The following is a 21565-nucleotide window of genomic DNA, read 5'->3' on the forward strand; positions in this document are numbered from 1 at the left end:
TGTCAGTCATCAATATCCCAGGTTCCACCAGCAAAACCCTTTCATCAGGAAAAAGATAGGACTCATTAGCTCAGTTCATGGCTAGCATTTTTTAGGAATATTTTTTAAATAAAGCATATACTGTTATTAAGACATAATCCTATTGCATACTTAACAGGCTACATATAACTTTCATTATGCACTGCTGCTGCTGCTGCTGCCAAGTCGCTTCAGTCGTGTCCGACTCTTTGCGACCCCATAGACTGCAGCCCACCAGGCTCCCCAGTCCCTGGCATTCTCCAGGCAAGAACACTGGAGTGGGTTGCCATTTCCTTCTCCACATTATGCACTAGAAAACAAACAAACAAACAAAAAACTGGTCTGAAACCCAATCTAGTGTCCCTGACTTCGGTGTTGAGCTCCTATTCAAATCCTGTGGATGCAGTATTAAACTCTATTAAAAAGACTATTTTGAGAACCAAATACACGTGAAATTAGCCACTAGCCAAATCAGTCACAGAGAAACTGGGGGGACCTTAAAGAGTCATAAAAGAGCGGAGGTGACTGGATAACGCGCGCCAAGAAACAGAACAACGCAAAGAAAGCCCCGAGGGCACAGAGGAAGCAAGAAGGAACTATTTTATTTTGTGAAAATGCGGGTTTAAAGCAAACCCACGCGGCTCTACAGACGAGCACTGAGAAAAACGTCTGGCTTGCAGGCATGAAAAACGGGTTAAATTCAGCGCGCGCTGGGGCACGCTGGGCCGTCCCTCGGATGCGGGAGGTTTCGGGAGAATGCGTGAGTTTAGAAGACTCCGCTTTCGCTTGTTGTTTCAAATGGAATCAAGCCTAGGCGTACAATCTACACGCAGAAGGGCAGGAGCTACCGCACGTTCCCCAAGGTGAGTTCGGCCGGATATGACATCACGTGAGGCGAGCTACGTGGGTCTGCGCAGTGCGGGGCTGAGGAGCCAGGCAGGGCGGCGCGCGCCTGCGCAGTGCGGGGCTAAAGGCCGAGCCTGACGGCGCGCGTGCGTGCTTGCGTGCGTCCCGGTTTAGTGCGGTACTGGCCCAGTCGTCACGGGCGCAGAATTGCTGACGGAACGGGCCGAGGCTGGCTGGCTGTGGGAAGAGAGGCGAGGTTCAGGTCTGGGCCATGGGGAGCGCGGCGCAAGCTCAGGCCGTCGGGGCACGGGCCGCCCGCTGGACCCCTAGAGGGTCCCCGAAGCGGCGCGGACCCGGCCGGCGTCTAGCCGCGTCTGAGGAGGAGGCGGTCTCCCAGGGTTCGCAGAGGGGGCCGTTCGCTCGCCAGCGTAGTAGCAACGCTGAAGCTCCTAGAATTGGCGTGCATAACATCGCACCAGCTTGGAGCTATTAATGTTGTTTGTTGACATCGTTTACTAAAATCTGTGTTGCATGGGAAACAAAGTCCAGAAAAATAGGCTAACAGCGATTCAGACCCCGGCATAGCGGCCGTCGTTTACGAGAGAGCTAAGTGCGAAGAATCTATCAGGATTGAGTGTAGCGTGGGGGAATTACCATTTTTCTCCGTTTTTTTTTTTTTTTTTTTTAAACCGTGTTCAAATATGTAACACTGTTAACCGCCCCCGAAAATTTAGTGCAGTTACTGGAACTAAAAAATAAAATCCCCTCCAAAAATATCAGGGGGTAATTGCTAAAGACAGTATTTCTTTTTTTAATCCGTGAAGTTCAGTCTTTTCTCTGTGAAATAGTACTTGAAAAAAGGCGGCTTTGTATTTCCCTCTCCCTGAATTGTGTGAAATGGAAGGCCTATGTGCTTATGTCTTGGAAAGCTTCATTTACAATATATTAGAAATTCGATTTTTATAAACGTGATGAAATTTGAACAGTAACCAACGTGTTGGCAATCTTGCTGTGATGTCATCTCAAAAAAACAGGAACTGAAATTCTGTTTAAGTCAATATTAACCAAAAATGCTGTTTTATTTTGTTTGCCTATCAAAGTCTTTTCCCTGGGAAGCACTTGGTTACTCTGCTTAAATGTGTTCCTTAATCTTGTTTTTAGGTCTTCTACGGTTGCAGTGAAAGTTCTTGAAAATCTTGTTTTAATTGAGTCTTTAATAAATACAAGGTAAAAATGGCTTCAAAAAGAGCTCTAGTCATCCTGGCTAAAGGAGCAGAGGAAATGGAGACGGTTATCCCTGTAGATGTCATGAGACGAGCTGGAGTAAGTCCCTCGAAGTTTTTTAGCCCTCCTCCGTTTGAAAGCATTTTTGGATTTTTATAAGTAATTTTGGATAAAGTAGTGTTGAATGTTCTTTCTGAAATATTTCAAACATACGCAACAGTACAGAGGCTGTGTAATAATTACTTGTCTGCAATTTAATATTGTTAACATTTTACTATATTTTTTTCAGACCTGTTTCTTGAAGATAAAAATGCTTTAAAGGAATAAACATTGCAAAGCTCTTTTTATTTCCCTAATTCAATTCCCTTTCTGGCCTCAGAAATAACTGCTCTCCTCACAGTGATGTGAATCCAGCCCAAGCATGTCTAAAGTAACATTAGACTGTGGTTCTCATTGTGCATATCTGTATTATAAACCTTTATACGCCCACATAACCATAGTGAATGCTTAAGTAGCCTTTACTGAATGGTGGATACCATTCTAAGCACTTACACTAATTTGTAAAACGTTAAAACCACCCTAAGAGTTATTGCCAACCTCTTGTTACAGTTGAAGAAACAGGCAGAGAAGCAGTGAGTGAATCAAATATTTAAATAAGTGAACTAATCACATTGTAGTAAAGAATGTAGATGCAAGGTTTAGTTAAAATTGCTGCTTAATATTGCACTATGGAAATATGCCCAGTCTCCATTCCTCTATTGCATTGTTTTACAGCATTATAGTGCTGTAATACTTTTTTTTTGGTCTTTCTGGTTTTATTGAGATATAATCAACATATAGCATTGTGTAAGTTGAAGGTGTACAGCATACTTAAATATATCATGAAATGATGACCACAATAAGTTTAGTGAATATCCGTCATCTTGTATCAATACAAAAGTAAAGACGAAGAAAAATTTTTTTTTCCTAGATGAGGACCCTTAGGAATTACTCTTAAAAACTTTTGCATGCTACACATAACAGTATTAATTGTACCTATCCTGTTGTACATTAGTTTCTAATCCTTATTTATCTTATAGCTGAACATTTGTAATATTCTTGTGCAGGTTTTTCTTGTTTAAAGATATGAAAGTTTTTCTAGGCTCTGAGCCTAAAAGGAATTACTACTTGCATATATGATGTTACTAGATTTTGTCAAGTGACTCTCCAAAGTACTGATATGTGGGCCCACCAGCAGTGAGGAAAACTCCTATTGTTCTCAGTATTGTCAACTTTGTGAATTTTTGCAGGGCAGTGGAGTAGTATTTCATTGTCTTAACTTGCATTTCTACCTTATGAAAATACCAGGAGGATTAAATGGCAACAGCAACTTTGCAAGGTGTTTTATTGATAGGATGATCATATGATTTATCACACAGACAAGAACACTTGTAAAAGAAAGGAGGCTAAGCAGATGGGGTACTGAGACAGCATCTTTAATTCATACAGTCAGACAAACTGGGACAGATGTAGTGGTTAAATATATTTAGCCAACTTAATAGCCTAAAGTCAGCATGGTTTTGTTGCCGTATTTCCTGCCAGGTTATTTTAAAACACAGGCCAGTTGTGAAAATGTTACTCTAAATTTATGTTCAGTGTTCTTAAATATCACGATGACATCTTCCTCTTAGATTAAGGTCACCGTTGCAGGTCTGGCTGGAAAAGACCCGGTACAGTGTAGCCGAGATGTTGTCATTTGTCCTGATGCCAGTCTGGAAGATGCAAAAAAAGAGGTTTGTTCTCTAGATTTGGAATTGTTCTTCCTACCGCTTCTTTATCAGTTTCTTGAACTCTCTCTTAACTACATCTAAAACTGTCATTAGCGCAGACTTATTTTAAGAAAGTTACTTTGCTTAGAGGTCTTCATCACTAAATTAAGTCCTGGGGAGTGGAGAACTTTGCCTTTTTCCACTCTGTATCCTCAGAACCTAGCAGGTCCCTGACCTCCTGTGCTTGGTGTGGGTGGATGGGCAGGACACCATCACTAGTGTTCTGGCTCATACAGGCAGCCTTGCCTCCTTCTGTAACTACATTACTTAGTATGAGAGTCACCTACCTGCACATTTCCCATTCATTTCTTACCCTTTATTCGAAAGCTGCTTCTTATCTTTCCTTTATCAGTGACACAGATGTGGGGTTATGTGATTCATTTTACACGGAACAACTCATACTTGATTTGTGGTTGGATTAAAGGAGGAGTGAGTTCTCCTTAAATTGTGTCATTTTTTCAGTATCTTCAGAATTGAGGTTCTTCCTTTTATGGGGGACCAACGCTTTTGGGAATCCATCAAGAGCTGTGGTCCCTTTCCTCAGAAGCATGCCTGCCCACACATACCAGACACTTGAGCCTGCGCTTTCACGGGGCTCAGGCTTCAGGGGCCAGTGTGATAGAAGTGTGGGGTGCACCCTCTTAGAGCAGGGGTGGGGCAGATCACCACCCATGACAGCTTTTCTGTGCTATGAGGAGCCTGGGCGTAGAATTCCCTGTGCCTGGCTCTCCTCAAAAGCATAGAAAAATGTATTCCTCTCTGATAAATTCACATATCTCAGTGCTAGATTGTGAAGTTTAAGAATGTTGATATTTTGTAGTTGTTGGATCTCTAAATAGGAGGTTAAAAATGAGAGAGTAGCAGTAAGTGTTTCTTCCCTCATCTTTTTTGTCCTGTAGGGTCTGGGTGTTCTGGAATAGTGGTTACATTTTGTGTCTGTTTATTGTTCAGTTTCTAAATGGAGTGAAAGAAATTTTCATACTTCACAGATTTTAAGTTTTGCTTGGCTTTGAAACAACATAGGACATTTCATAGTCTTTAAAAGTAACTAAATAGTATATGTTGGAGTAAAAATGTAATTTTCATTTTGTTGTTTGCTTAATGACTAAATTTTTTAAAAAACTTTTTTAACATTTTAAGATACTGTATTAAATCGATTTCTATTTCATAATTTAAGCAAGTTTGAAATCATTAGATTTCTAGGGTGTTTTAGTATCTGAGAGAATAAAATATTGTGTCATTTGTTTTAATACCCCAAGTTCCATTTTACTTAAGGTTAAAACATTCTTTTGTGCCTTCTAGAGTTTTTTTTTAATTTATTACTGTGTACATTCTTGTTGAAAAATAATCCGTACAATGTAGACAAACACAAAGTCACATGTTACTGTTAATGTCCCTTTCTCATTCTTCCCTTCCTTGCTCCCTGCATCAGTTGGCAGTTTCCTTTGTCCATGAGTATCTATACTGTACACATGTATGGGGGGGGGTGTAGACACACACATATGCATTCACATACATTTATTGTTTTTACAAGAATGAGATCATGCTACACCTGGAATTCTGCAGCACAGACATCATTTCGTGTTACTAGTATATGGAGGTTTTCTGCATTGTTGGCTAGTTACAGTATTCCATTGTAGAGAAACACTTTGATTTATTTAACTTTCTCTATGAACAATATTTTTGCTGTGACCATATTTAACATATGAATGTGTTACTGTTTAATGCACATTTCAAATAAAACATTTTCACTTTTCTTATTTTTTAAACTGTTACAGGGACCTTATGATGTGGTGGTTCTTCCAGGAGGTAATCTGGGCGCACAGAATTTATCCGAGGTAAAGTATGTAAAGAGAGTATTCCAACATCTTGTATTCTGTTGTTTTTGTTATTAAAATATTTCAGGAAGGAGGCTGTGAATAGAATAGGAAAAGATGAACAAAACATTGTTCCAGCTTAATTTTTTAAAAAGTCATTTCTAATAATATCTACTGTAGAAGTAAGCAGAATTGGTGGAACAGTTGTGAATAGATTCTGTGAATAGAGTCCAAATGTAAGATTACTGCCCCCCTCCAATAGCAACAGAATGATTTATTTTGTGCTTGTGAAGGGTTAAGCGTTGCAAGGTAAGAGGTTGGCTGTCTATTCAGCCATTGGAGTGAGGGAGATTGCAGGGGCCTAGAGCTGCCAGCTTGAATGAGAAATGGTATAAGGAAGCCACTGCTTCTTCTGTTATGTGAAGCATCAGCCTGCAGGAGGGAAGAGAAAAGGAGATGAGAGGGTCAGGGACTTCATGAGACAGAAACTCATGAACCAGATCAAGTCAGTCATTTGGGACCTTGGGGCACTCTCCTCACTTTGCTATCTGAAAAAAAAACCCCAAACAGCACCTTTCCTCTTTGCTGTATCCCTAGAGTACAAGATGGCAAAGGTTAGCATGCCCAAGGGAAATAGTTATCTTTAAACATCTTTAAAGAGAGGGTACCCTTTTCTGTATAAACGTTGTGGTTGGGTTTAAGCCTGTAGAAATAGTATGAATTTGATAGTTTTCATATTGATGATTTAGCAATGTTGTTGAAAAACAGATGGAAGATGTTGTGGTTAAGCTAAAACCAGATTCTACCAAAGTTTCTAGCCAGGATTGGCTGCAGCTTAATGACAACTTGATGTACTTTGGTTCTCTGACTAGTCCGCTGCTGTGAAGGAGATACTGAAGGAACAAGAGAAGAGGAAGGGCCTCATCGCTGCCATCTGTGCAGGTAACCTCAGGCCGGCCCCTGTCCAAGGGTGTCTTCAGTTCAGTTCAGTCTCTCAGTCGTGTCCGACTCTTGTGACCTCGTGAATTGCAGCAGCTTGCTTCAAAAAACACATGACAGGATTGTCTCTGAGTACAAGGTTGTGTTCCCAGTACTTCTTCCACTTCCTGAAGCATGAAGGGCTTCTGTGTCGGTGTGTTTAGTTGGGGGCATGAGGTTGGTATCATGTCAGAAGTGACTGCAGTTACTCCGTTTTCTGCCTCTCCCTGCCTTTGGTGTGCATTCTGTGGAACCTGTTGTTTTCTGTGTATGATGGACCTGGAGGAAAGCAAGGCCCCTCTGGAATTCAATAAACAGTTGTTACAGCCAGTCCCAGTGCCAGAGAGGACTTCTGCCAGGACAAGGTCAGCAAGAATCAGGCCAGCGTTAACAATCACAGATCTGCCCTGAGCTTGCCACGGGGGCTTCCCACCTGATCCTCAGTGTTCAGCTCCAAGTGTGAGGTACTGTATGTTCTCTGCCACATGATTCAGAGTAAGGATGGTGGTGCTTTGCAGGGGTCCTCACATCTTTGAGACCTAGTAATATCAGTCCTTTGGTTTTTGATACCATTTTAAAGTCCATTCTTTTTGCTCTAATAGATGATATTCCACCATCTTCCATTTTTTTCATAGTGTAATTTTGGCAGGTGCCTGTGGCTCAGATGGTAAAGCATCTGTCTACAACGCGGGAGACCTGGGTTCGATCCCTGGGTCGGGAAGAGTCTCTGGAGAAGGAAATGGCAACCCACTCCAGTACTTTTGCCTAGAAAATCCCATGGACGGAGAAGCCTGGTGTCCATGGGGTCACAAAGAGTCGGACATGACTGAGCGACTTCACTTTCACTTTCCTTATTCATAGGTCTTCATTAAATGTCTTATCAAGAGAACAGATAAGCAAATGAATGGATGGTTAGACAAAATGACACGATATTTTGTTCAATACGGTAGACTTTTAGTCATAGGCTGGGGGTCTGGGGACTGTGCCTTAGAGCAATCGTTCTCACAGTCTTTCCAGAGGGTTTGTAAGGGCAGAGCAGATACTGCTCACACATTATTTGCCTTTCTGCTTTTAATTCTGATAGGAATTACATCAGAGAATGACAGTGGCATCATTCAGGCATGGCTTGTGTGCTGAGTGTTCTTAGCTCATAAACCTTTCAAGTTTTAATTTCTGGCATGGCAGTTACTGATAAATATAACTCACACTAATAGCTAAAGGGACCCTAAGACTTGAGTGTTTGAGAACCCCCGAGTAAGAGACTAGGAAGGACTGAGGGGCATCCACCTGGCAGTCCTCATCTTTGGGTTCCAGTCAGTACTGACCTCTGACCTGCCCTTGTGGCTTAAGGATTTCTCTGCTAAAAGACACTGAAGCCCAAGTAGCTGCACTGCTCCTTAAGGAGGAAGACATCAGTTAGTTCAGTCACTCAGTCATGTCCAATTCTTTGCGACCCCATGGACTCTAGCACGCCAGTCTTCCCTGTTCATCACCAGCTCCCAGAGCTTGCTCCAACTCAGTCATGTCCATTGAGTCGATGATGCCATCCAACCATCTCATCCTCTGTTGTTCCCATCTTCTGACTTCAATCTTTCCCAGCATCAGGGTCTTTTCCAGTGAGTCAGTTCTTTGCAGTAGGTGACCAAAGTATTGGAGTTTCAGCTTCAGCATCAGTCTTTCCAGTGAATATTCAGGACTGATTTCCTTTAGGATTGACTGGTTTGCTGTCCAAGGGACTCTCAAGAGTCTTCTCCAACATCACAGTTCAAAAGCATCAGTTCTTCAGCACTCAGCTTTCTTTATGGTCCAACTCTCACATCCATATATGACTACTGGAAAAACCATAGCTTTGACTAGATGGACCTTTGTCAGCAAAGTAATGTCTGTGCTTTTTAATATGCTGTCTAGGTTGGTATTAGCTTTTCTTCTAGAGAGCTCTTCAAGAAGATTAGCAATACCAAGGGAACATTTCATGCAAAGATGGCCATAATAAAGGACAAAAACGGTATGGACCTAACGGAAGCAGAAGATACTAAGAAGGAGGAGGACATAGGTGGTATTAGTTGAATATGGACTTAGTCCAGTCCACCCTCACCCCACCTCACCCCACCCCACCCCACCCCACACGCTGACCCCTCACCTCTGTCGCATTCTTAGTGCTTAGTGCTTAGACCAAAGAAAAAAAGGAAGGGTTTGCGTTGGGTTTGTTCCCTTAGGACTGCTGAAAATAAAAAATCACATGTCAGTTTGTCATTTTGTGTCACTGAGGTAGCAGAATCCTGAGCTGCTTCTGGTTCCCAGTGTTGTGCTGAGGCAAGATTGACTCCCAGGCTGTTGAGACATGCAGCCCTTATCATTTACATCCGTGCTGTAAAGTAAACGGCGCTGGTAACATGTCGTCTGGTTGAATGTCCTGCACTGATCTGCTGGGTGCTGCAGAAGACGAGAGAAGCGTGATCGTGTGTTGAGGAGAGATTGGAACAAGCAATGGCAGAGATTCAGATGTTTCAATCAGTAGATGAGAGCAAGATGAAGCTTACACTTAGGGGTTGGGAACAGTTTACTGAACTGAAGGAATGTTAGCTTAACCCCTAATACTGAGTGAAAGCGAGAGAAAGAACCTGGAAGGGAGGCTTTCTGGAGAAATAAAATGAGATTGGGGGAGAGGGGGAGGCATGAGGGGTATGGAAGCCAGTTGGCAGGTGCTGGGCTTCAGGTACAGGCTCAAGCTCTGGGAGGCCTGGAGAGGTTAGGACCCTTTCCATAAGGAACCACATGGTGGCACTGTTGACTTTCCCTCTGGTCCTCCCAGGGTGATTCTGTCCACTGTGCCCTCTGCTCCCAGCGCAGAGCTGGACCCTTATGTACTTATATATATATATATAATCTATTTACTTTTGACTGTGTGCTGGGACTACTCTTGGTTGTGGTGCACAGGCTTCTTATTGCGGTGGCTTCTCGTTGTGGAGCACAGGCCCTGGGCTTCAGTAGTTGGGCACGTGGACTCACGTGGGCTCGGTAGTTGTGGTTCTCGGGCTCTAGAGCACAGGCTCAGTAGTTGTGCACTGACTCAGCTGCTCTGTGGCATGTGGGATCTTCCCAGATCTGGGATGGAACCTGTGCCTCCTGAAGTGGTAGGTGGAGTCCTTACCCCTGAGCCACCAGGGAAGCCCCCGACTAGGGTTCTCATGCCCAGAAAGCCATAATTTTGAATTTACCATACATTTATTAACATCATTATAGGTAACAATTTTATCACCTGGAGGGAGCAACCTAAAAATTCCTAACTCACCATATGACCACTGTCCTCAAGTATGATCCATCATCTCTTGAAATTTGCTCTAAAATGTATTGGAGAAAATGATTGTTTCTTAAGATCTTACAAAATAAGAAAGATAATGAATCCGTTCAAATAAAATTGAGTGATAATTATGACAGACTTTTAAAATTTGCTTCCAAACACAGCTCTTGTATACAGAATACAAGTAAGGAGGGAGGCGACATCAGGCATGTTTAAGAGACTTTTGATGTAAGTTATAAATGAGGACTTGGTCTAAAACCAACACTTGATGTTAGACCGACAGCTTATGTAATTAGATGATACTTGTTCGATCTTCCTGTTAGTAGCTGCTAAGATCTTGAGTTGCCTGTAGGTCTGTTTATGTAACTACTTTTTCCTTGGAACCGTGTTGAAATATGAAAGGTCAGAAGAGCAAGGGTTTGCTTGGGTTTGCTGGAGCTGAAGTGCACGAGTCTGTCTTGGGACCTTAGCTGAAGTGCCCTAACCATTTAGAAGGTCACAGTGTTCTTCTGAAGTTTTTTAGGTTTGACATGAGGTGTTAGAAAGTTTTTCTTTGTTTTTTTTAATTTTTGGTGACTTAGAGAAAAAAGGTAGAGGGACTCCTTTTTTAAAAAAAATAGATTTAAAATAACAAAAAGTAAGAAATCTTTCTGATTTTAGTCTCTATTTGAGAATTGTTACAAAATGATTTATCAGTAAAGTTGACCACTCATTAAAGTCTCAAGTTGGCACCTGCATTTTTTTTTTTAACCTTCATCTTAAGAGAGACAGTGTAGAGGACCACAGTGGACATTTGTGCTGTACTCGTCTCTTCAGTGCGTGGTTGTAAGAAAGAAACGCCAACGCCTCTGTGTCTCAGCCATGTAGGCATTTCATGGGTGTCTCCTGTGGGGCTGGGAAAATGTCACATTCAGTTTAATATATTCATTTAATATATGCCACCTGATACATTTGGGTAGATGGGTGAGTGCTTATCTTTCATTTTCAAGTAGAAAAGTAAAATTAGTCCATGAAATAGCAGTCAAGCCCAGAGGTTCAGAGCATGCTGGTTGCGATCAATGTATAACTAAGTCTTCCATTTGCAAAGAGGCAAGACGTTTAACCCTTGGTGGTCTCCCAGTCTTTGTACCCCTGGTACACTTGCAGACTGTTCCTTGAGGGGGCATGGTTTGTTTATCTGTTTGCTCCTTAGGTATAAAGGTAAATCTTTCTGATTAAGTGGTTATTGAAGTGTTTTGAGTTTGTACATTTTTGCCACACGTGTTCTGCAGATGGTTAATTATAAACATACTTTACCTCTCATACTAGTAAGTGTTTAGTTTCAGAATCATAAGTATATTTTTAGGTAAGAGCCCCCTGATTCAAAGAATGCTCTTGTTGCTGCAGTTTTTAAAACATGGGTTTTTCTGTGTACGCACTTAAATCTCTTTATTCATCTTTTTAGGTCCTACAGCTCTGCTGGCTCATGAAATAGGTTTTGGAAGCAAAGTTACAACACACCCACTTGCTAAAGACAAAATGATGAACGGAAGTAAGTACATGCTTGCGTTCTAACGTGCAGAAAGACCTACTCAGAAAGCTGTGGTGCAACGTTGTCTCCCACTTGGAAGATATTTTGTACATAGGGGTTCTCTGTGGGTTGGGGTGTGATGTGTTCCTCACTTTCTTTGCAAGTGTTTTAATGAGAAAGACCGGCTAATGGGGTGGGTCTCTGTGTGCAGGTTGCCTAACAGGGTACAGGGGCTGAGCCAAAGGCCAGCCGGGTTCCTCGTGGTCACAGATTGAAGTGGTTGCAAATGCCAGTTTAACTAGTTTGCTAAATACTTTGCCAGCAGTCTGAGGATAAAATTTAAACCTTGGTGGCAATTTCAGAGGGTGCCCTTTTGCCCACAGTCCAGAGTAAAATGGACATTGCTCCCTTCCTGCAGAGGAGGCCTGCTCCTTCATTGACAGGTTCCCTTGTAAATATTAATATCAGCCAGACATTTAACTTTTATGCATTTATTTTTATAAAAACAATTTTCTATTCATGGTAAAAAAAGAAAAAAAACAAAACAAGCAGTACAGAAAGGAATGAAGTAAAGGTAAATGATTCGCTTCTCTCTGACTTGCCTACCTCCTTTCTACTTTTCAGAGGTAACTTCTGTTAGGTTCCCTGTGTAACTCTGTAGAATTAAAAATGTAAAATTAAAATCCTGTAGAATTAAAAATGTAAAAATAAAATCCTGTAGAATTTTCTCTGCACATACTCATTATCCTTTGTAGTTTAATGTTTTTACTCAAATGAGAGCTACTAAATATGTTCTGCAGCTTGCTTTTCAAACCTAACATTATACCTTTCTTCTCCCCTAACTTATCATTTCTCTAATGTTACTTGGTACTTGGAGGTTATGTTTTTAAAAACGCATGTCGTTGTCTCTGCCCTCCAGGGGTTAATATCTTGAAGAGACATGTGCACCAAATTTAAAAATGCATCAAATTTCAAATTATGAGGCAGTGTATAGTTAGGGGCACAGCAGGGTCACTGTGCCCCTGGATGTGCAGCTGTGTCATGATGGATGCTGCCTCAGAAACAGTGCTTCTTGGTGTGTGGTTCAGAGCACCAGCCAGGAAGTGTCTTCCTCTGCCACCTATGCCTGGCATGCATATCGAAGGGAGCAGAGACCAAAACCTGTATAGAGAAAGGGACGTCACACTGGGTGTGGATATGTACAAGGGAATCAGAAATTCCCACTTAGAAATCATAAGTGGCTCAGCTGGCGTTTAACCAGTGGGGAGACTGGGTGACCAGCTCCATTGAAAACACCCGCTAACCATCAGCCAGTGGCTACATCAAAAGACTGATAATGTCAAGAGCAGATTTGAAAATAGCTGTGCCACTGATAGATTTTCTCGCTGTATCAGTTCTGCTCTGGACTTCCTCTGAACTAGAAGGAGGGAAATTCATGTTCTTTCTTCGTTCATCCTTTCATAGGAAAGTAAAGTGATGCAGTTTTCATTTTACTGCCTTGTAAACCAACAGACCTTATGTTTTAAAGGAGTGTTAGGTTCACAGCAAAATTAAGCAAAGAGTACAGAGTTTCCATAAACCCTCTGTGCCCCCATCCCCACCTCCCTCCCCATCCACTTCCTTTCCCCCCAAGACGGTACCTTTGTAACAGTCGATGGACCTGCACTGACACGTCATCACCACCCAAAGTCCATAGTTTACCTTAGGGTTCACTCTTGGTGTTGGACATTCTGCATATTCTTAGATTTGATCCAAGGTAGTATTGATGTTTTTTTTTGAAAAATCTATAGTTGTTTTCTGGTTGATAGATAAATTGTCAGTAAAACCATCTATGTGAAAATTGATTTTTTTTTTTTAAGGCTCTGACTTCTGGGCATTTTTTAATTTAGGGGTTTAGTTTACTTGGAGCTAATGGGGTTTTGGAGGGTCAGAAAGAGCAGAATCAGGCTTCCTTTAGCAGTAACGACTCGTGAGAAGGAAGAAATGAGTGGAACATGTTCCCCGTTATCTGCTCGTGTATCTCTGTGGCTCTTTCCTCGTAACACCTCAGGAAGACGAGGCTGATCAGAAATAGAAGAATATGAGGTTGTTGACTCTTGGGCACTTACAGGGCACGTTCACATGTGTTATCTCGAGCCTGGCAGCCCAGGTACCCAGTAAGGCACGTATGGACTTCACCAACGAAGAAACAGGCCGCTTGCCTGAGTTGGTCCGGAACTGGGGCCCCGTGTCTGTCCACATGAGGCCCACACACACTGAAGTCACCAGGCGTTGGGTTCAGTCAGCAAGGCCTCTTGTAAGAAAAAGACATTTGCAGTGTCTGCATTCTGAGAAGTGGAGCTGTAATCACTTCCTGGGTGAGGAGGCCCTTCTGCTTGTCCTCATCGTGAACTTCAAATTAAGAGCAGTGTGATATTTTTTACTCACATAAGCCATCCAATCTGAAGGACAGAGTGTTTCCATTTCTCAGCTTTAAAATAAAGAAGGGGTGACTTCAAAGATTTGTTCAGTTCTCATTTGTGTGGTTTACTGAGCGGTTGGATGCCGGCTCCCAGGGACGAGCAGGGACTCCGGAGCAGGTGACTCCAATGTGGCTCCAGCCCCACCCCTCCCTGCCCCCAAGGGCTGGTCCTGTAAGCTCGCTGGGCCTCGGTTTCCCCATCTGTCACCTGAGGAGGACCATAGGTAGCTCCTGCCTCTCGGGGCTATTGACGGGCTCCGTGAGGCAGTGTGTGTGACACACCTGGACGTCTGTGGGTCACTGAAGCTGTGTCAGAGGGCCCACCAGTCAGTGCCTGGCTCTGCCTGGCTCTGGCTGAGTGCTGGGGATGCAGAGTGGACGGACTGCTATTGCCAGGCTCAACCTGTTGGGTTGGCATCATGCCCATTTTACAGAAGAGAAAAACAGGGAGGTCAGACAGCTGCTAACTAGCAGACTGAGGTTTGAATCTGGCAGACTGATACCTGAGCTGATGTGCTCAGGGGTCAGTGGCTTTTCCTGGAAGGGCTGGATAGTAATGATCTAGGGCTGTCTGGGCCACCGTGTCTCGGGGGCTCCCAGACCACGAAGGTGAGGGTGTGCAGGTGAAAGCGGCTGTTGGTTACTACCCTGTGGCCCCTAGCCTCCCCCGTTGCTTCGTCTCTGGGCTTTGAGAGAGGCTTTGGGGTGTTTGCTTAAAGGTAAAAAGGAATGAACACCTCCTGCAGGTTGACCAGGAATGGACTGGCGCGCAGGTGTCGTTTTTCTCCGTCTTCACCGCTAGGTGGAGGTGGTCTGTAAGCAGACCTTTAGCTCTTCCTGGCTGAGATTTTTGAGAAGAACTGGAATTTTTAAACATTTTTAACCAGTGTAAGCCATATGTGTAGTATTTTACCCACAAAGAGGTTGTTACCTGAATCGTTCAGAGCCTTGCCTTCACTGCCTGTGTCTTGGTGTCCATCCTGGCTCTGGGTTCTCTACTTCAGCACTTGGGATGATCTCTAACCAACAGTATACAAGGTTAGCTTAGGAAAACCGCTCCCCTGCAGACCAGGGATCCCCGTTTCTTCTGTAGAAGGGTAACTGGGAGAGCGCTTCCGGATTGTCGTCTGTTGTTTCACTGGCGACTTGATTTGTAATGAGGAGAGGAAGCCCTGAAGCAGGGCAGTGGTGTTCATCCCTGGGAGAGGACGGGTTCCTTAGGACATGGTCTCTAAAGCTTGCTGGTGCAGCAGGAGCATCTTGCTCAGGTGCACTGTTCTGTGTGAGCATCAAACAAGCATTTCCTGAGCTCTTTGGGCTCTGGGGACAGAGAAGGGGACAAGATCAAGCCATGTTCTCGGGGCTCCTCAGAGGGGGAGGGGGCAGAGGTCGTGCAGTGCTGCAGGCCCAACTCTGCCTGCAGGGACCAGATGGGGCAGGATTGCATAGAGGACCCTTGTGGGCTTTTGACCCCGGCCCTGAATCTATTAGTCCATCATGTCCTGTCATTGAGCAGTGTCACCATGCAGCCAGGCGGCCGGGAGTCCTCATTGGTGTCTCCCCACGTCCAGTCCCTCTGCAGGGTCTGGGCATCTTATCTCCAAGACACACCTCGGGCCTCCATGTCCTCACCGTGGCATCTGTCCCATCCAGGTCGCTGTTTACTCCCGTGGGTTCTTTTTTGTCTCCCCTCTGCTTCTTTCTGCCCTGTCTTTGTGCACAGGCTGGGCCTCAGGGCTTGTATACCATGATGTGGAGTTGAGGGTCACTTCAAGGTGCCAGAGAAAGTGGTGAAGGCTTCTCATGGGGGCACCTGGATATGCTCTGGTTTACACTGTGGAACGTGCCCTGTTTGGTGGCGCTGAGAGTGGAGGGAAAGGCAGGAGGAAGGGGGACTCTGCACGCAGAGGTCCTGCATTGAGGCAGCAGGCAGGGAGTGTTCATTCGATCTTTCCTTCACCTGACACTTGGGAGTACCTCCCTGGTGCCATTAGCGTTCTAGACCGGACGGGTAGGTGAGGGCTCAGCATTTCACAGACCAGAGGTAAATAGGAGCCAGATGGTTTCCTGGGTGCTGGGAGGGTGCATGATTGAGTGATCTGGGGGTCCTGGTGAGAGAGGGGTCCGTGCTGAATTCAAAGGAGTGAGTTTCTGAGAGGAGCTTTCTGGGCAGAGGGAGCAGCCTGGGCAGCTCCTCCAGGGCCAGAAAGACTACAGTGCCTTCTGTAGCAGAGCTGCAAGCTTCAGGCGGGAGAGTGGGCCCTGAGGGCAGCTGTGGGGTCATGGGGCCAGGCCACATGGGGTGCTGCTGCATGTGAGGAGTTCGGGCCTGGTGCTTGTGCAGTGGGAGGGTTTGGTGACCGTCTGATGTGGAATGTGAGGGTGCGGGGTGGTTCAGGGAATCCCAGCTTTGAGCCCTCAGATCTCCTCAGAGGTGGTAGTGTTTACTTCATGCGAATATAGGAGCAGCCTGTTTTCTTATTACATTTGCAAAGATACAGCCAGCTGTGGCCTCCGAAAGCAGGCAGTGCCTGATGAGAAAGTAGGTTTCTCCCCACTTGCACCTCTCTCTCCCCACCCATGACACATTGTGCGTGGTTTCTGCTTATTTGCTTTGGAGGCAGCAGAAAGTGTGCATCACCCAGGGGGTCTGTATATTACAGCTCGTTTCTGCCTTCAGCACTGGTTCCCCTACATCCCCCTTCCTCCAGCATTTTATAGGAAAGGAAAAGTAATTTTCCCTTGTATCCTTCTGAGTTCTTAGTTGAGACCCTTGTTACAGGAGACAGGTTGACCGGAGAAGAACAAAGTTTATTAACATGTATACTTTATGTTTGGGCTTCCCAGGTGGTGCTAGTGGTAAAGAATCCGCCTGCCAATGCAGGAGACCTCACTGGGGGCTGTGGAGGCTACAGCGGAGGCCTGGCAGGCTACAGGCCATGGGGTCGCAGAGTCAGGCACAGCTAAGCAGCTAAGCACTAGAACTCATGTTTACATGGAAGAGCCCCAGGGGAAAATGAGTAACTCCCTGAGGTGGTTTAGAATTCTGGCTTGAATTCCATCTTAATAGGGAAAGGGGAGACAGGCCTCTCTGGGGAAGGTAATTGGCTTTTCAGAAAGATGAAGGGGCCCTTTGAAGAGTAGATGGGAGGAATGATAGTTTGTGACAAGGTTTGTCTGGGTGTGGTATCAGCTCCAGGTTTTCTCTTCTGATTGATGGAACTTCCCGGAGGGGATTTCTGATAGCTGTGTTCCTTTTGGACAGTCTGTGCTTAGGCAGGAAAGGGGATTCAGAGAAACCCTCTCCCTTTCTGTCCTGCTGTGTTCTGAGAGCTGGGGGTGCCTAATAGAGTTATGAGTGACTGGCTACAGTGTTGGTGTTGTGAGCTTTTGCTTTTTTTTAAATTTTGGCTCATTTGTGTTTTCATTTTTGTGAGGCAGTAGTGTGTGGTAAGGGAATGGAAGTGTCGAGTGGTGTTCATGGCTGTCCTACATAGCCCATGAGGATGTAACCCTTCTTTGTTTTTATTTCCCAGGTCATTACAGCTACTCCGAGAACCGTGTGGAAAAGGATGGCCTGATCCTTACCAGCCGGGGGCCAGGAACCAGCTTTGAGTTTGCTCTGAAGATCGTCGAGGTGCTGGTCGGCAAGGAGGTGGCCGACCAAGTGAAGGCCCCGCTGGTTCTTAAAGATTAAAGTGGAGAGGCTTGATGATGGGTCAGAGAGACAGGCCATTTGTAATCCAGCCTCGTTGTGTTCACTTCTAAAAGGGGGGGCGGTCACTGTGCAGAGAAGCCATCCTCCTCACTCCCTCCCCATCCATTTGTGGCTCTGACATGACAGCTATGCAGATTCCAGTTATATCCCCTCATTTCTGAACCTTGATTGCAAAATAAATAGGGCATTTAGCAAACTACCAACTGTTCCTTCTTTTCTCTCTGGTCTCTGTATTCTTGTATGAAACCAAGTGGTATCAGCTTCGTCTGCAGCTCGTAACTACTGTTCAGTCATGTCCAGCTTTTTGCAACCTCATGGACTAAAGCCAGCCTGGCTCCTCTGCCCATGGGATTCTCCAGGCAAGAATACTGGAGTGGGTTGCTGTGCCCTTCTCCAGGGAATCTTCCTGACCCAGGGATCGAACTCCAGTCTCCTCCATTGCAGGCAGGTTCTTCACTATTTGAACCATCAGCAAAACTGGTAGCTCATAACTGTTGATCCAGCTGCTAAAATAACTGAACAGGGGACATGGTTCACACAGCAAGGTGAAAACACATACAACAGACGAAAGAGGCTTGTGACTTCTCTCCGATTTCATTAACTAACTGTATCCCTAATGTGCTATTAAAGATACCCACGCAGTTGGCTTACTGTAGAATTTTTGTAAGTCAGTTCCTTGTCTCCTGTTGCAGAAAAAGTCCTGAGATGGGAGTTGAGAAACTCTCAAGGCTGGCCTTGCCTGTTTCCCCCTCCTCAGGGGACAGCACCCAGCTCTCTCATGCCCAGGTCCCTAGGTGGGGTGGGTGAGTTGAACACCAGGGCGTGGGCCCATCCAGTCAGCCCAGCACACCTGACCACACAGCCCAGGTGAGACCCGTCAGCCAGTGGGATTCTGTTCTGGGACCTACCCTGCCTGCTGCGGTTCTATCTGCCAAGTGCTCAGGAGGACTGCCCTAGCATGGCACCAGAAAGAGGTAGGAAGCTGAGGACGAGACTTGACCCAAGGTCTGTCTACACCTAGAGCAGGACAGCTCCTGGACTTCTGAACACGTGTCAGTTCCCTTGACTTTTGTGTTGGAATCATTTATAAGGGACTGATGAGATGGAAGTAAACTTCTGACGGCAGAGGGCTGAGCTACTAAGTAAAACTGCCCAACACAGAGAACGTGCGTTGCTGGGCGGCCTCGTCGTTGGCTATCCTTCCTTTCCTCCTGGGCACAGCATGGACATCAGTGAACTTTCTGAAAAGGCCAGGCCAGGTGGTCAGTACTTTAGGTGTATGGGCTGTCAAGCTTCCATCACAATTGCTCAGCTCTGACCAGGCTGCACAGAAGCACCCACAGCCAGCCATCAGGACTGCTGTGCAGCAAAACCCCCTTCACCAAACCAGGCAGCAGCAGAGCTGGACCCTCAGGCTGCAGTTTGTAGATTGACCCCTGAACCAGAAGACAAGGTGGATGTTCATTACTAAAAATGCAAATAATAACTGCTTGTTTTGATGAGCTTCTTGTTTTGATTAGCTCCTCAAAGGATGTGAGAAGAGGGAACAGAAGAGACCTCATGAGGGGTGGGGACCACTGAGGCTTCAGCTGAGACCTGAGGGCAGGCCCGGCTCCATCAGCAACTGTCAGCATTGCTGCACCTACGGTCTGCTGAGCCTGATCCTGGGGCTGGAGTAAGCATGGGGAGACACAGTCTGTCCTAGATCCTCTGTGTAGAGTTGTTCAGTTGCTCAATTGTGTCTGACTCTTTGTGACCCCATGGACTGCAGCACTCCAGGCTGCTCTGTCCATCATCAACTCCTGGAGCTTATTCAAACTCGTCCATTGAGTTGGTGATGCCATCCAACCTTCTCATCCTCTGTCATCCCCTTCTCCTGCCCTCAATCTTTCCCAGCATCAGGGTCTTTTCCAATGAGTTGGCTCTTCACATCAGATGGCCAAAGTATCGGAGCTTCAGCTTCAGCATCAGTCCTTCCAATGAATATTCTGGACTGATTTCCTTTAGGATTGACTGGTTTGATCTCCCTGCAGTCCAAGGGACTCTCAAGAGTCTTATCCAACACCACACTTGGAAAGCATCAATCCTTCAGTGCCCAGCCTTCTTTATGGTCCAACTCGCACATCAATACATGACTACTGTAAAAACCAAAGCCGCTAGACTGACCTTTGTCAGCAAAGTAATGGTCTCTGCTTTTTAATTTGTCATAGGTTTGTCATAGCTTTTCTTCTAAGGAGCAAGCATCTTTTAATTTCATGGCTGCAGTCGCCTTCTGAAGTGATTTTGGAGCCCAAGAAAAGAAAGTCTGTCACTGTTTGCATTGTTTCCCCATATATTTGCCATTAAGTGATGGGACTGAATTCCATCATCTTTGTTTTTTGAATGTTGAGTTTTAGGCCAGCTTTTCACTCTGCTCTTCACTTTCATCAAGAAGCTCTTTAGTTCCTCTTTGCCTTCTGCCATGAGAGTGGTGTCGTCTGCCTATCTGAGTTTATTGATATTTCTCCCAGCAATCTTGATTCCAGTTTGTGCTTCATCCAGCCTGGCATTTTGCATGATGTACTCTGCATTTAAGTTCAATAAGCAGGGTGACAGTATACAGCCTTGACGTACTCCTTTCCCTATTTGGAACTAGTCCGTTGTTCCATGTCTGGTTCTGGCTGTTGCTTCTTGACCTGCATACAGATTTCTCAGGAGGCAGGTAAGGTGGTCTGGTATTCCCATCTCTTGAAGAATTTTCCACAGTTGTGATCCACACAGTCAAAAGCTTTAGCATAGTCAATGAAACAGAAGTAGATGTTTTTCTGAGATTCTCTTGCTTTTTCTATGATCCAAAATGGATGTGTGGGGTCGGGAGGGAGGAAAAGATCTACATTCTATGTGGAAAAGCAGAGAGAAGAGATAGTGACAGACTGTTCGGCAGGGTGTGTAGAGAGGCCTCTGAAAAAAAGGCCTGGGGGGAGACCTGGTATCTGCTGAGAGCATTCCAGGAAGAAGAAACTGGAAGAGCTAAGGCCCTGCGGCTAGGGTGAGGTGGAGCACGGGGTTGCGGAGGGCTTGCTTGAGGGGTGGGGTTGGAGAGGGAGCTGGCACCACTGGAAATAGTCAGATGAGGGCCCTGACCCTTCTTGGTCCAGAGTCAGCTCTGTTGAGAGAGGACCCCATGGGGAGCAAGAATGAGGACCCCAGAGGTGGGCACACATGTGGGTAAGAGGGAAACCATTTCTGAGATTCCATCTTGAACACAAGGTCATGTGGAGACTTTGTGTCCTTGGCCAGAGAAGGAGCCCTTGTGGTAGGCTGGTGAATCTGGAGTTCAGATCGATGAATTTGAAAGGTCTATAAAATATACTTTCAATGAAGAAAGACTCAAAACCTGCTACGTCAAAAGTCACAAATTACTGACATTTATTATTCATTATTAACAGTGAACCTTAAAAACTCTTGCAGTACTTCGCTGGCAGTCCAGGGGTTAAGACTGCAGTTCTACTGCTGGGGGCATGGATTCAGTCTCTAGTTGGGAGAGTGAGATCCTGCATGCCTTGGGGCCAAAAAAGAAAAAGGAAACAAATTGATTATTTCGTTTGAAAAGACAACAAAGCTCTTGCAAGTCACAAGCATATTGTACCAGCAACCCCCACCTCTGATTCAGCTCCCTGGAATTTGAGTGATCTGCAGGAAGCGGGCAAGGAAAGGTGATTCCAAGTGGACAAAAGGGAAAGAGTATTTTTAAGAGGCTCAGATTATCAGAGTCCAGGAGATTTTTTTTCCCCTGTGTTTGGGGTGGGGGTTCCAGGATCTGCTTTATCTAAACCTTGGGCCTTTTCTGGCCAGGTCAGGAATTACTGGCTTTAGGCATATCAATAACATTTAACTGCCTCCAC

General features: G+C 45.1%; 1 protein-coding gene across 1 annotated transcript; it reads left to right on the top strand.

Moving 5' to 3' along the window:
• The first annotated feature begins 971 nt into the window (after positions 1-971).
• PARK7 (Parkinsonism associated deglycase) lies at positions 972-17880 on the top strand. Its single transcript, XM_006076671.3, has 7 exons — positions 972-1126; positions 2026-2187; positions 3759-3860; positions 5675-5734; positions 6586-6655; positions 11437-11523; positions 17500-17880. Exons 2-7 carry the CDS (start codon positions 2098-2100, stop codon positions 17658-17660), a joined length of 570 nt encoding a protein of 189 aa, XP_006076733.1. The 5' UTR covers positions 972-1126; positions 2026-2097; the 3' UTR covers positions 17661-17880.
• Positions 17881-21565: the final 3685 nt, after the last annotated feature.

This window comes from Bubalus bubalis, chromosome 5, assembly GCF_019923935.1.
Source record: "Bubalus bubalis isolate 160015118507 breed Murrah chromosome 5, NDDB_SH_1, whole genome shotgun sequence".
Lineage (NCBI taxonomy): Eukaryota > Metazoa > Chordata > Mammalia > Artiodactyla > Bovidae > Bubalus > Bubalus bubalis.

What these genes read in the sequence shown, in the direction of transcription:
- PARK7 (XM_006076671.3), top strand. Translation starts at nt 2,098, where the DNA reads ATGGCTTCAAAAAGAGCTCTAGTCATCCTGGCTAAAGGAGCAGAGGAA. An exon ending in ATGTCATGAGACGAGCTGGA is followed by an intron (nt 2,188 to 3,758) that starts GTAAGTCCCTCG and finishes TCTTCCTCTTAG; the next exon opens with ATTAAGGTCACCGTTGCAGG. An exon ending in CATCGCTGCCATCTGTGCAG is followed by an intron (nt 6,656 to 11,436) that starts GTAACCTCAGGC and finishes TCATCTTTTTAG; the next exon opens with GTCCTACAGCTCTGCTGGCT.